The sequence below is a fragment of the Pelodiscus sinensis genome, chromosome 3 (genome assembly GCF_052426305.1).
Source record: "Pelodiscus sinensis isolate ZL-2025 chromosome 3, ASM5242630v1, whole genome shotgun sequence".
Classification (NCBI taxonomy): domain Eukaryota; kingdom Metazoa; phylum Chordata; order Testudines; family Trionychidae; genus Pelodiscus; species Pelodiscus sinensis.
Genome location: NC_143054.1, coordinates 169,288,036 through 169,302,089, shown reverse-complemented (window position 1 = coordinate 169,302,089; position 14,054 = coordinate 169,288,036). Strand labels below are relative to the sequence as shown.

The 14,054-nt window shown below is 41.4% G+C and overlaps 1 protein-coding gene across 8 annotated transcripts in view; it reads left to right on the top strand.

The window, feature by feature from the left end:
• The window catches only part of DYNC2LI1 (dynein cytoplasmic 2 light intermediate chain 1), a 46,426-nt gene that overhangs the window by 1,255 nt on the left and 31,117 nt on the right, over positions 1-14,054 (top strand). For 7 of the 8 annotated variants that reach the window (XM_075925427.2, XM_075925426.2, XM_075925425.2 and 4 more), the window contains exons 2-7: positions 2,435-2,552; positions 5,546-5,580; positions 6,087-6,156; positions 8,567-8,655; positions 10,131-10,317; positions 13,010-13,078. In XM_075925427.2, the coding sequence (XP_075781542.2) occupies positions 2,435-2,552; positions 5,546-5,580; positions 6,087-6,156; positions 8,567-8,655; positions 10,131-10,317; positions 13,010-13,078 (568 nt within the window). Of the gene's footprint in view, positions 1-2,434; positions 2,553-5,545; positions 5,581-6,086; positions 6,157-8,566; positions 8,656-10,130; positions 10,318-13,009; positions 13,079-14,054 lie in introns of those variants that run through there. The other variant, XM_089777508.1, reaches the window with a different exon arrangement.

The following is a 14,054-nucleotide window of genomic DNA, read 5'->3' as shown; positions in this document are numbered from 1 at the left end:
CCCCTGCAAGCGCCGCGCGCCCGGGGCCAGGGCTTCCACCTCCCCCCTGCAAGCGCCGCGCACCCGGGGCCGACGCTCCCCGCAAGCGCCGCGCCATGTGCCCGGGGCCAGGCCAGCCCCGAGCACCTGGCGGGCGCATGCAAGTGCCCCCGCGGGCGCCATGTTGGGGACCACGGGGCTAATGAGTATGTATATTAGGATCCATTCTGGGCTTACACTACCTATGTTGCACTGCCTTCACCACTGTTGTTTTCCATTAGGGATGTAAAATCCCTTTTAAAAAGGGAGACAGGAGCTGCTTCACTTCAGCCAGGTGGATGGTTAACTGCTTACCCAGTAAGCAACACCCGCTAGGGATGTTGCTTACTGGATAAGTGGTTAATCGGTTGACCCTTTGCATCCCAATTTTTCACATTAGCTTGATTCATGCTGATGTAGGTAGACATCCCTTTGCACAACTTTTGCTTGGTAGCCATACCCCATGTCAGCGATGGGCTAGTGAGTGGTCTGCATGAGTGGCTGTCCTTCATCTTAGTGGGCTGCAAGATTGAAATCAGTCGTGTACTAACCATGATTCTAAGCATAAGATTAAATATATGAATACATGACATGCTGAGTATTTCAAAACAAGTATAAATGCTTTAACCATTCATATATTAATAGCACTGTCATCAATTTCAAATAATAAAAAAGAAACATTTAAACTTTACAATATCAAATCTCTGTCCGGCCTCTTCCCTGCCTTCTCTCCCAAACCGGTCCCATCCCTGCTCTTCCCCCTTCCTTCCAACACTTCTGGAGCACCAGGAACATCTCCTCTCCTCTTGCTCCCTCTCAGAGCTTGAATGCCACAAATCTGATTCTTGGTGGTCAAACTCTGGGAGAGAGGCAATAGAGCAAGGATGGGGTAGGGATGTCAATGTGTAGTTGACTATGATTAACCAATAAACCTAGGCTTATTGGTTAATCTTGTTGACTACTTTCCCTGACCCCTCCCCCACCCACTCCCATGCTGCTGCCTTTCAGCCCTCTTAAAAGTCATTTTCCCCCCAGCACCAGCTCCATGGTGCTGCCTGCCCCTCCATGCTATTAGAGGCAGCAGCACAGGGGAGGCTGCCGCAAAGCATCCTCTGTCCACAGCTTGCCCAAGCTCTCTGCTGACAGAGACTGTTCTGTGGGATGCAAAGCAGCCTCTATCCATGGCGAGCGTGGGCCCTCAGTGGACAGAGGCTGCCTCACAGAGCAGCCCCTGTCTGCACGGGGTCTGAGCTCCCTGTGGATAGAGGCTGCTCCACATCCCACAGAGCAGCCTCTGTCCATGGGGAGCTCAGACTCCCCACAGACAGGGGCTGCTGTCACCTCGGGCTGCTACCTCTTTATCAGAGGCAGCAGCACTGGGCTGTTGGCAGCCGTTCTGTGAGGAGAGCTGGCTTTTAAACTGATACAGATGAAGCAGCGCATGGTAGGAGGGGGCTCCCGCGGAGTGGGGCCAGGAACACACTGGCTGCTGGCCCCGCCCCCACAGACTATGGAATAGTCCTGTAACTGCTAAAATTGCATGCAATTACATGACTATTCAATTACCTGATTGCTAACATCCCTAGAATAGGGCATGAATCAGTTGATTCATGGCATTCCAGAAGTGCTGGGAGGCTGGGGGAGGAGCAGGTAAGTGCAGGGCCCTCAGTGTGCAAGAAGAGTGAAGCTAAGAGGTGAGAGAGGGGTTGCGTGCGCTGCATATGGAACCCTGATTAGCTGCATATGGCCCATGGGTTGCAAGTTGCCCTTCACTGCCCTTTGTGAAGTTACATACAGTGACATTGGAAGTAACATTAAACTTTCTTAAAATTGCTCCCAAAACGAAGGAGTTTATCTGCTAAAGCTATGAGATTTTGCTGGTCTAGAATAAGCTATCATGCCTGTCTGCTCCACATATTTATTTGTGATATCTAAGGGAAGTTTCCTTACTAAAGCACATAGCTAGTTCTGATCAAGGACATTTGCAGAGAAAATGTACAGGCAGTCCCTGGGTTATGTACAAGATAGGGACTGTAGGTTTGTTCTTAAGTTGAATTTGTATGTAAGTCGGAACTGGTACATATTGTAGGGGAAACTCTACCCAAACATTTCTCCACAGCTCAGTTTTATTCTCCCACACCTCACTTCCCTCAGTCCTTTATTCTCAAGCTGAGGTGTGTGCTGAGAAAAGCCGCTCCGCGTCTCCCTGGTCTGCTGGGGGGAAGCAGCTAGTGCGGGGTTGCCTCACCCCGTTTGTAAGTAGGGATCCAATGTAAGTCGGATCCATGTAACCCGGGGACTGCCTGTAGTATTAAAAATCTTCACATTGCCTTTCAAACCTTAGTTAGGAAATATTGTATAGGTCCAGGAAAAGAGTATTTTCTATGAAAACATCTTATTTTGTTTTCTCTACTAGTGATACTCTGTGGGATATTGCTAAAGCTGAAGTGGAAAAGAAAGAAAATCTTGAAAGCGATGGAGATGGAGTGGAAGTTTGGGAAAAATCACTACTTTTTATGGGAAACAAAAATGGGGTAACACTGAATGCTTTATTTTACTTGATAGCTGTTCTTTTCTTGAAAAGATTGTATACCACTGAAAACATCTGCAATACCATATCCATTCCAGAAATAAGAAAACTTTTCTGATATCAGTCTATGAAAAGGGTTGATGTTCATGACCACTGCTGTGATAAAATGCTAAGTTCTGGTTTCCACAATTCAAGAGGATGTCATAAATTGTGGAAGGTTCAGAAAAGAGGCAAGAGAATGAATGATTAAAAGGATGAGAAACATGCCTTATAGCAATAGACTCAAGGAGTATGTTTAGACTACATGGCTCTGTCAACGGAGCCATGTAAACTAGTTTACCCGACATAGTCAATGAAGCGGGAATTTAAATAATCCTCGCTTCATTAAAATAAAAATGGCCACCGTGCTGTGCTGACAATCAGCTGATCTGGCACAGTGCAGCAGTCTAGATGCGGATCAGTTGACAAGGGAAGCCTGTCGACCACTCCCTTATGCCTCGTGAAACACTTCACCAAAGAATCAGTGCACACAAAACAGATATTAAACAGGATCACAAAGAAAAAAGTTTCTTGCCATTTCAACCAGAAAGAGCATTGTCTAAAGGACTTAACTATCTGCATCCTGCTTCAAAGACATTTCAGTACCAGACTTGAAAGAGAATCTTCTGAACTGTAATTCATGCTTAAATTTGACACTTTACACCTAGGTCTTAATAAGGATGCTAATTATCTTACCCATTACAAAGATAGCTTCCCCAATTATCACCTCTAATATCATTAGCTCACAGACATTTACCTCCACCTCTCATCCCCCTTCTGTTCTGAAATTTGATTTGTCCTTTTCATGTGTGTTCATTTTTTTTTATTGTATCCTTTGGTATATATGGTCATGCCAATTTTCTTCCGCTATTTGATCTGAGGAAGTGGGTCTGGCCCACGAAAGCTCATCACCTAATAAACCATCTTGTTAGTCTTTAAAGAGCTACATAGTCCTATTTTTTGTTTCAGTTAGACCAGACTAACACGGCTATATTTCTATTACTATTCTACAAGGAGCGCAGTTTATTTAGCTTAACAAACAGAAAGCTAAGGAGTGATTTGATCACAGTCTAAAAGTGTTTATATGTGGAACAAATATTTAATAATAGGCTCTTCAATCTGGCAGAGAAAGGAATAATACAAGCCAATGGCTAGAAATTGAAACTAGACACATTCAGTCTGGAAATAAGGTATACATTTTTATCAGTGAGTGTAATTAACCATTGGAACAATTTACCAAGGATTATGGTGGATTATCCATTACTGACAATTTTTAAATCAAGATCGGAGTTTTTTTCTAAAAGTGATGTTTTAGGAATTATTTTGGGGACATTTCATGGCCTGTGTTATAAAGGATGACAGACTAAATTTTCATAATTAACTCTTCTGTCCTTGGAATCTGTGAATCTATAGAAGGACCATGGGACCTTTCTAAAATTTATATCCATTTTTAATTTTATTCATGTTTCTAGTGTATATGATTTTAAAGGGACATCAATTTAAGAATGTAAATAAGTGTTTGAAAGAGCAAGGGTTGCCTGAATATTGTGATTCATAACTCATATGTTTACTTAATAGCTTTTCTTTCTCACCACTCTTTTCTTGATAACTGTTGGAAATATAAATAAGGCAGTACCTACCTTTTTATCTTTGTGAATGAGTTGAAGCATATGTGTGAGTACAGAAAAGAGTAGCATTGTGCCACATCTAAACTTACATAAGCATTAAGAATAGATAAATGGATTTTACAGATTTATTAAAGATTAGTTTCTGAAATTTCATGTATGAAGTCCTTTTTAAAATTAAGCTGTCCCAACTTGGAATCTGAATCATAGTAATTCAGAGAGATGCAGCTTTACTGTGTTGTTTTATGCATTCTTTTTATTTCTATCTCAATTATGATATACACATATTCACTGGAAGCCAATCGTTAGATTAACTTGTTATGAGTAATTAACAGCAGTTAGACAGTTTAATACAGTTGGCCAAGCTGATCACTAATGTATTGTCTGATTTTAGGGATCCTGTTGCTATTACAGGCAGTCCCCGGGTTACGTACAAGATAGGGACTATAGGTTTGTTCTTAAGTTAAATTTGTATGTAAGTCGGAACTGGCTCCAGATTCAGCCGCTGCTGAAACTGATCAGCGGCTGACTACAGGAAGCCCTAGGCAGAGTTGCTTTGCCCCCGGCTTCCTGGAATTAGCCGCTGATCAGTTTCAACAGCGGCTGAATCTGGACTCCTGGGACAGAACAACTGGGGCACTGCCGGGTAGGTCCCCGCAGGACCATCCCGGCAGCACCCCAGCTGCTCTACCCCAGGCGTCCCACAACAAAAGCCTCTGCGACTTTGCTCCTGTCTCCCTGCTGTGCTGAGGGAGTCCCCCCCCCCCCAGCACAGCAGGGAGACCCGAGCAAAGCCGCACAGGCGGCGGGGTCCCCCGCCTCTGCGGCTTTGCTCCGAGGCAAAGAAGCAAAGCCGCACGGGCAGCGGGGTCCCACCGCCTGTGCGGCTTTGCTCGGGTCTCCCTGCTGTGCTGGGGAGTCCCCCCCAGCACACCAGGGAGACCCGGAGCAGCTTTTCTCGCCCCGGAGGACGCGGTGGCGGGACCGCTGCGGTCTGGGTGGTCCCGCCGCCCGTGAGCTCCGGGGCGAGAAAAGCCCCGTTCGTAAGTGCGGATCCGATGTAAGTGCGGATCCGCGTAAGTCGGGGACTGCCTGTACTCTGTCATATCCAGCAATTTATTGCAATTATATTAATAGCAGTGTAGCTACACTCTGATAGAAAGTAGGCACTTAACTTTCTAGTAATGAGACTACAAATTATTGCATAACTTTACAATTTTCAAATACATTATTTTAATCATTCCAATAATAAAGCATTACAGTATGTACAATTAAATAACTTTTATGCTTTAATGACATTACAATAGTGTTATTCATTGTTTTTAATTTTCAGGGAAAGACTACTATTATACTGAGGTGTCTTGACAGGTATGTGTTAAGTTTTGAAAAGTATTTTGCATTTCTGGGAGTAATATCATCAACAATATTTTGTAGCAGCGTTACAGAAAACATTACATGCTAGTAAAGTTATTGTGTAAAAATATGGATGATGAGTAGGCTACATTTTCTCTCTAGTGACCTGATGCATTATTTTTGAAGAATTAATGCTATCTAAACATCTGTAATGTGTTAGTAAAACATTTCAGCACTAGAACCACATTTCTAGAGAGCTGTCCCTGGTAGATTGAGTGCTCAGTCACAAGGTGCACAGTTTTGAAAATTTGGTCTTCTGTGTCCCTTTGAGATTCATTAAGGAACTGACGCATCTACTGTCTGTTTTAAGTTATACTTTTTATATACATGTTTATTCAGTATAAATTCTTTACTGTTTGGTTACTATATTGAATTAGGTAAAAGTTATTGTATGTGAAGTAAATTCTAATAATCTTGAAAGACTATATGCAGACAACATATATTGTATCTTCCTTGGATAGAGATGAAATTTCAAAACCAACATTAGCCTTGGAATATACTTTTGGAAGAAGAGCAAAAGGTCATAACAGAGTGAGTATATGACAAAAATTACTGTAATATATTTGTTGTATAGCTCATTCATTAGTAAAACTTAAGTAGGAACTTCTCTTTTAACTCAGCAGTCATCTGCAAAACTAAAAGTATTTCTGTTTGAATTTCACTTGACTAACTTTTATTTTACATTTTTATCTATAGCATGTTTTTCTTTACATTTAGAATGGGTGATATGTTGGTCTGTTATAATATACCAGCTCAAAGAGATTGATATCTTTCATGAGCAGCATTCTGTTTATTATGTAATCATGTATGTGTGTACGTGCCTATAAATCCCCATTTTTTTCACTTGCCACATAAATTCTGGAGCAAAATTAGGTTCTCAATTAACAAAACAAAAACATCTGCAACAACAACATTGTTTTCATGATTCCAAAGGTAACCTTCAAAATGTGAACTGAATTTAATCCAGTACAGTGGAAGCTGACTACAGTCAGCCTGTAGCCTTAATCAAGGGAGAAGTACAAACTGTTCTATCAGTTTTGGTAGGTGTTAATACTGAATTTAATGACAGTTCAAGTATCAATGTTGTTATTTATTTCATATTGATCCTTTTAGTATAAATACTGAGCGAATGTGTTTTTAATGTATAACACATTGAAAAACAGTGGGGCAATGGGGTAGCTAGTGATTGCTGCGTGGCGGGGCTAGGGACTAAGGAATTCAGGACCTTCTTTGAAAGGTTGTTATCTTATAGTCTTGATTCTGCATTGAAGTGTATTTTTAGTTATTTTAACCACTACAAAGTAGGTATAAATCATTCCTATAGTGGGAGAGGGGAAGAGAGAGGCTGGGAGAAGGGAGGGCAACTAACATGATCAGGGGTTGGGAACAGGTCCCAGATGAAGAGAGGCTACAGAGACTGGGACTGTTCAGGTTAGAAAAGAGGAGACGGAGGGGGGACAGGATAGAGGTCTCTAAAAGCAGGGGTTGGGTGGAGAGGGTGCATTCATAAAAGTTCTTCCTGAGTTCCCATAAAGAAGGACTAGAGGACACCAAAGGAAAGGAATGGGTAGCAGGCTTGAAACTAGTAAGAGAAAGTTGTTCTTCCCAAAGCAAATAGTTAACCTGTGGAACTCCTTGCTGCAGGAGGCTGTGAAGGCTACAACTAGAACAGAGTTTAAAGGGAAGTGAGATCAAGTCATGGAGGTTGGGTCCATGGAGTAGTCTTAGCCAGGGGGTAGGAGTGGTGTCCCTGCCCAAGTTTGTGGAAGGCTGGAGAGGGATGGCACGAGACAAATGGCTTGGTCACTGTCTTCGGTCCATCTCCTCCAGGGTCCCTAGGGTTGGCCGCTGTCGGCAGACACGCTACTGAGCTAGATGGACCTTTGGTCTGACCCAGTACGGCCATTGTAAGCTCAGGGCTCAGGGTCGGGGGTCTCAGTGGACCCCCTTGATTTTCATGCCAACCTGCTCCTGGGTGGCCAGGCTGGCAGCTCTCCTGCCCTAGACGGCCACTTTCCTGTGCCTAGTGCGGAGATCGTGGACAAGGTCCACGATGTCTACACTAGCCCAGGAAGGTGCCCGCCTCTTGCGGTCCCGGGCAAGCTCCCAGGAGCCGCCAGCCTGGTCCCGGGAAGAGGGGGTGGGCTGGGGGACATCGGGTGGGTGGCTCTGTGCCGTGCCAGGTGCAGGGTCTGCTGGCTGGGTGCTGGCAGGCTTGCACCTGGCACGGGCACCGTAGCCAGCCCGTGCCCCTTTAAGGGGTCCGGGGCCAGGAGGGGGGCAATAGAGTTTCCCTGGTGTTGGCCAGAGTGGCCACCAGGGAAAGCTGGGGAGGGCTAGCCTCCCACTAGTTCGAATTACAGGGCTACACAGCCCTTAATTCGAACTAGTAAGTTCGAACTAGGCTTAATCCTCGTAAAATGAGGTTTTCCTAGTTCGAACTAAGCGCTCCGCTAGTTCGATTTAAATTCGAACTAGCGGAGCACTAGTGTAGCGCCTATGAATGTTAGTTCGAACTAACATCTGTTAGTTCGAACTAACATTGTAGTGTAGACATACCCTTAGAGATTGTGGCCACATAATGCTCTTCTAATTTGCTGTATAACTCATGGGACAGGCTTCATGTGCTCTCAACTATTTTCTTTCCGCAAAGATGAAATATCAGATGCTTAAATCAGCATGTACTTATGTGTATATCATTTGCCATACTGATTTCTTTATTCATCCTTCAGCACTGAGGCAGAGGGCTATCAAAGCAGTCATATGTATGCTGGCTGCTTTTCAGAAGTGTCACTTGTGATTTATTTAGTGAGCCCCATCTTCTAGAAAACACTAACAGAATATTATAGCCTCCTTTCCTGTGCTCATTGCACATAAGGGACATATCCTGATGGTGTTACATGGAAATACAAGCTTTTAATGCAAAGGAACTGTTTTGCAGCCAAAAGACATTGCACATTTTTGGGAACTAGGTGGTGGAACCTCATTATTGGACTTGATTCGAATACCAATAACCACTGATAACATAAGGTAAGTGATAAAGAACCTTACAATGTCAGAATTAATTTTTTTTAAATAAAAACTGAGATTTAATCTCTAGCCATTTTATTGTAGAGAAATCCTCCAAAATGTAGAGAAATCCTCCAAAATGTAAACTGTTCACTAGGTTTCACATTTTTATCAAAGTATTTTTTCCCAAAGATCAGTTATGCTTAGTGTTGTAGGGATATCCCAAATGCCACTGATTAATATCTGTGAGCTTCTTTCCATGAAATGGTCTTGCTTCTCGGCTGTTTCCAGCCATAGTGGAAGGTAGCTTGTGGAAGGGTAGTCTCATCAGGCAGTTCATCCCTTCATTGTTGGGTACAGCATAACAGAGTCTTCTCCTCTAGCAACTCCTGCTGAAGGTTGCTCCAGTACTTCTGTGGTTGGCCTCTTCTCTCAGCTTGGCTTTCAAGCCAGCTCCACACCTCCAGGTAACTAAAACAAAAGACACAAAACAAAATTCCAAAAATATCCCAACACAAAACATGCTTCTGTCCCCTCTGAGACGATTCCCAGCCTATGCTTAGGGTCAGTGTTCAGTCCCCACCTCTCTGACCCTCTCTTATAGTATGAAGTTAGAGATTTATCTTGCTTTGTTGCTCTTTTTATTTCCCTGGAATCTATGTAGTAAAACAGTGTTCCTGTGGAGCCTGGTTAAAACTAGCCGTCAGTCCTTTGCTATTAGTATTAGTAACATTCTGTTTTAGACGTGTTTCAAGTGTTCTGTGTTTGATTGGATTTTAACAATCACTTCTTCTCAGTATCCACCCTTAAACCAGTGCAACCTTTTAGTATGTATATGGTCCCATTCTTCCAAAGATCATTAACTTCAAATTTCCTGACCTACCACCCAGATCATCAGCCTTCAGTTTGTCATCTGAAGGCCTTTGTAAATGGCACAACAAACCATGGAACAAAATAAATTTCCATACTACCTTCTACTTCCTGATTAGAAGGTTGCCCTTTGGCTACTTTTCTGACTAAAAGTTGGGTACCTTCATAAACAGAAGTTTGCTGTAACTTTAAGTAGGGATTTCAGGTAAACAAGGGATGACTGGGGTGCAAGAAGAGATTATGCTGAAATGCTTTGTCATAGAATAGAAGGGAACAAAATGAGTTTCTGACACTTGCAGAGGCTACTTGTATTTAGACAAAATTTCCAGAAATAAAGTTAAAAAATAAAGTACCCACAAATCAGTGGTGAGGGGTGAAGAGTCAAAGGTTCAGAAATTCAGCTACCATTTAAAAGATTTCAGCAGAGTTCAGAGTATGATGAAGGGCCATCAGCTTGTGTTGCAACCTTTAATAGAGGTTTTCTTCCTGGCTGCTTTTTTCACATTTGTTTTTAGCAGTTGCACTGAGGGAAAATTGTTGTTTATTAAAAAATGCAATTGTCTTATGTACCAATGATTAGACTGAATAAGAACTCTTCAGTTTCCTTTTCCCTCATTATTTTATAGGGCTTTTGCTATAATTCTTGTTTTGGACCTTTCCAAACCTAATGAACTTTGGCCAACAATGGACAGTCTCTTACGTGTTACCAGAAACCATGTGGATAAAATTATAACTAAATTGGGAAAGACAAATCCTAAAGTAGCTACTGAAATTAAACAGAAGATGTGGAACAATATGTCAAAGGATCACCCAGTAAGATTCTTCTGGTATTTTCTCCAAATGTCATAGGCCTTTATATAGTTAAGGATAATACTTGTGAAAATCATAAATAACTCTTTTAGATTTGTATGCATGACTGAAAATCCATTTCATGTAGATGAACCTGTTCACTGGAAAATTATAGCAATTTAATAGTTCAGTAAGAGCAGAAACAAGGAAAGACAGTTTCATATATCTTCTTCATAGACATCTAATGTGATTGTTATGGCATGTTACACCAATCACTAGAAACAGTTTTAGATTAGCAGCTTGATATTGATTTTAGAATCTTTTTTTTAAAATGATGAAAACTAGAATGTACGGAAGAAATCATCTGGCAAGAGACTTGATGAAGGTACAAATTTAAGCAGAGTATAGTTATAACAGCCATCAACTCAACTATATACTTTGCATTTATTCAAGTGTCTATCATAAACTCAGTGCCTTTTGATAATCTGACAACTAATTAAATTATAAAGTTTCAGAGATGTTAACACCAGACCTTTAAATACAATTGCTAATGTAATCTCTTGAAAAAGCTAAAACAGATTGTGGGAAATACAGCTGAAAACATATATAGCACTATGCATTCAGTTTGTACAAATGTTATGTGTATGGAATGCCTAAACAAATATTCTATAGTTCACAGACTCTGAATAAGAATTCTGCTACAATAACTTATGTAACACAATACGGTAAAGAAAATGCTAATAAGGCTCCAAACAGTGAAAAGCAAAGATGTACTAAGTATGAATACAAATGCATACGATGCTTAGCAGATTTGTTTGAAGTGTCTGGTCCCAATACTATAGTCCTTACTAATGTGAGTAATCCCATTTACCTCAGTGGATGTAAAGATTGCAGGATTAGGTTCAATAATATAACTTTCTTAGGGACTTCGAAGGTTGATCAATTTTTTTTTGGAAAAGACAGTTTCTAAAAATAAAATACTTCAGATGTCATGGTTGCCAGCAATGTTAGAATACAATTTTTTTCAGACTCTTAAAAGAGCAGACTCATCCTTTAGGGCAAATGGTAGTAATTGCATTAATTCCTAGTAAGAACCTGGAAGTTTACCATTGCAGAGGCTGGCCTCTAAAGGGGCTGATTACACATACCAAATGAGCATATGAGTTCAGCCCTTGAATACAGAAAGGAGACACACATATAACTGTTATTTTTCAAATGCATGTCAATTCAGTTCAAAAGCAGACTTGTTTGTGGGGTAACCAAGGTTTGTCTCTTAGGCCTTGTCCACACTATTGCAATAAGTTGACCTAAGTTATGCTGGTCCAGCTACATCACCTCTTCTAATTAAGTGAGTTGGAATGACCAAAAAAGTTGCCATACCAATTTCAGCCAATTGTGATGTTACCATTTGTCTGCTAGAAACTGATCCGCTCATTTCACATAAATCACTGGAGTGTTGTCAGATGGTAATAGCTCTAAGTACAGCCTCTTCCCGACTTACGAACCAGTTACGGACACTCGGTTAGTTCGTAAGTCGGACCCCATAGAGTTACACGCGACCGCACTGTTCGTAAGCGCGGATCACGTTCATAACTCAGGGTCCGCCATTTACGACAGCTTCAGTCATAACTGCGAACGGTTCTAAGTCGACTGTTCGCAACTTGGAGGCCGGCTGTAACTACTATCCTGGACCTGATGTGAGCCAGTTACCTGCAGGTATAAAACTTGTTTGTTACTCATTCCCTGACCCACCTATTTAATCCAAGTTTATTGAGCACATAGTACTTGCATGTAAGTTTCTGTACAAATGTTAAATAGATAATGTATGCACCTCTTACCTAGGTTTCTGTTTATATTACAGAATTTTAAAATTCATATTTTTTAAATTTTATGTTTTGTCAAAAAGTATACACTTCATCAGTTATGGTCAACCTATTGTCTGCGGGCCACACACAGCCAATCAGGGTTCTATGTCCAGCACACAAGACATTTTGTTTACCGTTGTCTATGAGCAGGGTTGCCAGAGTCCAATGGTTTCCATCTGCACAGGGTTTTTTTTCCTACTGGTATTACTAAAGCAATGTGCATGTAAAGTAAGACCACGTAAAATGAGGTGTGTGCTGATTACACACAACATTGACCATGAGAAATCGTGTGCTCCCTTTATATCCACTTAAAGCGCTGCTATGTTTCATGCCACAAATTCTAGGTGTGCAATCACAGTTAGCAAAACTAACTTATCCAAGGAGACTGCCTAGTGACCACTGAGATGAAGTAGGCCACTTGTGGCCCATCACTGTTCCACATCATACATTGACCTTCAGTGCATTTATTTCTTCTCTATTCAGCACTCTGCTTGGTATTGAGGAGGCCACATTAGGCAGCCAGTTATCGCTCCTTGATCCCATGTTTGCCCAGCCCTGGTGCTGCTCTAACTTGCATGCCCTCTATATTGGAGTAGGAATCCATTTCCAGCAGGTTTATTCCAAAAAGGAGTTCCCTTCCCCAAGAGGTTCCTCCTTTCCTTACCCCCTGCATCCTGGCCATTTGCAGAGAGATTATTTAGAAAATACGGCCCTATTTAATTATACTGCATAAATGTTGTGTCTAACATTGTGATATTGTTTAAGAATCATTCTCATGCTGTTTTTGATGTTTAGCTAGCTTACTGTTCTCTTGTGACTGGTTTATAAGGTTTTAAATATGTTGTTAACAGGATCATGAATTAATTGACCCTTTTCCAATCCCTTTGGTGATGATTGGAAGCAAATATGATCTTTTTCATGTAAGTGATGTTGTATATACATTTTTAATTTGGTTTTATTTATTTAAATTTTAATAATTAAAAAGACACTGAGCCAAAGCTATGTGATTCCTAATACATGATTAAAAAGGCAATAAAATCCCAGTAAAGTGACCATTGGAACAGGAGCTCAGCCACCTACAGTAACTTCTTTTGACCTCTTCATCATTATGGGACACATACCATCATCCGTATGTGTCCAAAAGCCTTTGCAAACAAGTATCCTTTCCAGCATATCTGGAAGAGCACCAGATTTGGTCTGTTTCAGACCAAGGAGGGGACCAAATTACAAAATTCTCCACAGGAATGCCCTGCAGATACAACTTTTTTTTTTTTTTTTTTGTATAATAAGAGGAATCCTGCTTTGGTATTGCTACTGGCTGCAGTTGTGGCATAGGGAGACAAGCAATCCCTCCAGTAGGTTGGTCACTGTTTTGAGGAACTGGGGCAGCCTTAGGAGCAAAATGAGTTATGCTCACTTCTTATTTCTGGAGTTTTAGTTTTAAACACTTGCTTACACATTCATTTATCTTCTGAGGCTATGTCTACACTATGGGGGTTTTCCAGGATTCCAAAGATATCCCGGAAAAACTCCGTCATGTCCAGGGAATGCATCTACTCTTCTGCCTTTTTTTTTTTTTTTTTTAAAGGAAAAGCAGACGTGCTCTTTCGGAAGCCTTATCTTCTTCTTCCTCCCACGAGGAAAAAGGGCTTTTCCGAAAGAGGAGGCTTTTCCGAAATTTGGCCCAATGTTTTTCTTCTGAAAAAACTATTGGGAAAGGGTATGCAAATTGTGGACATAGACTGATTTAGAAAGGACGAGTGGTCACATCTTTTATGTTTCTCTGTAAATTAATCGACAAGCAATGTCCAAAAGCAGTTCAGTTGGTTCCGTGTTTTTACAACCCGCCGACAAATGCACAGTTTGTTTTCATGAAACAACTGATCTACTTAAGCC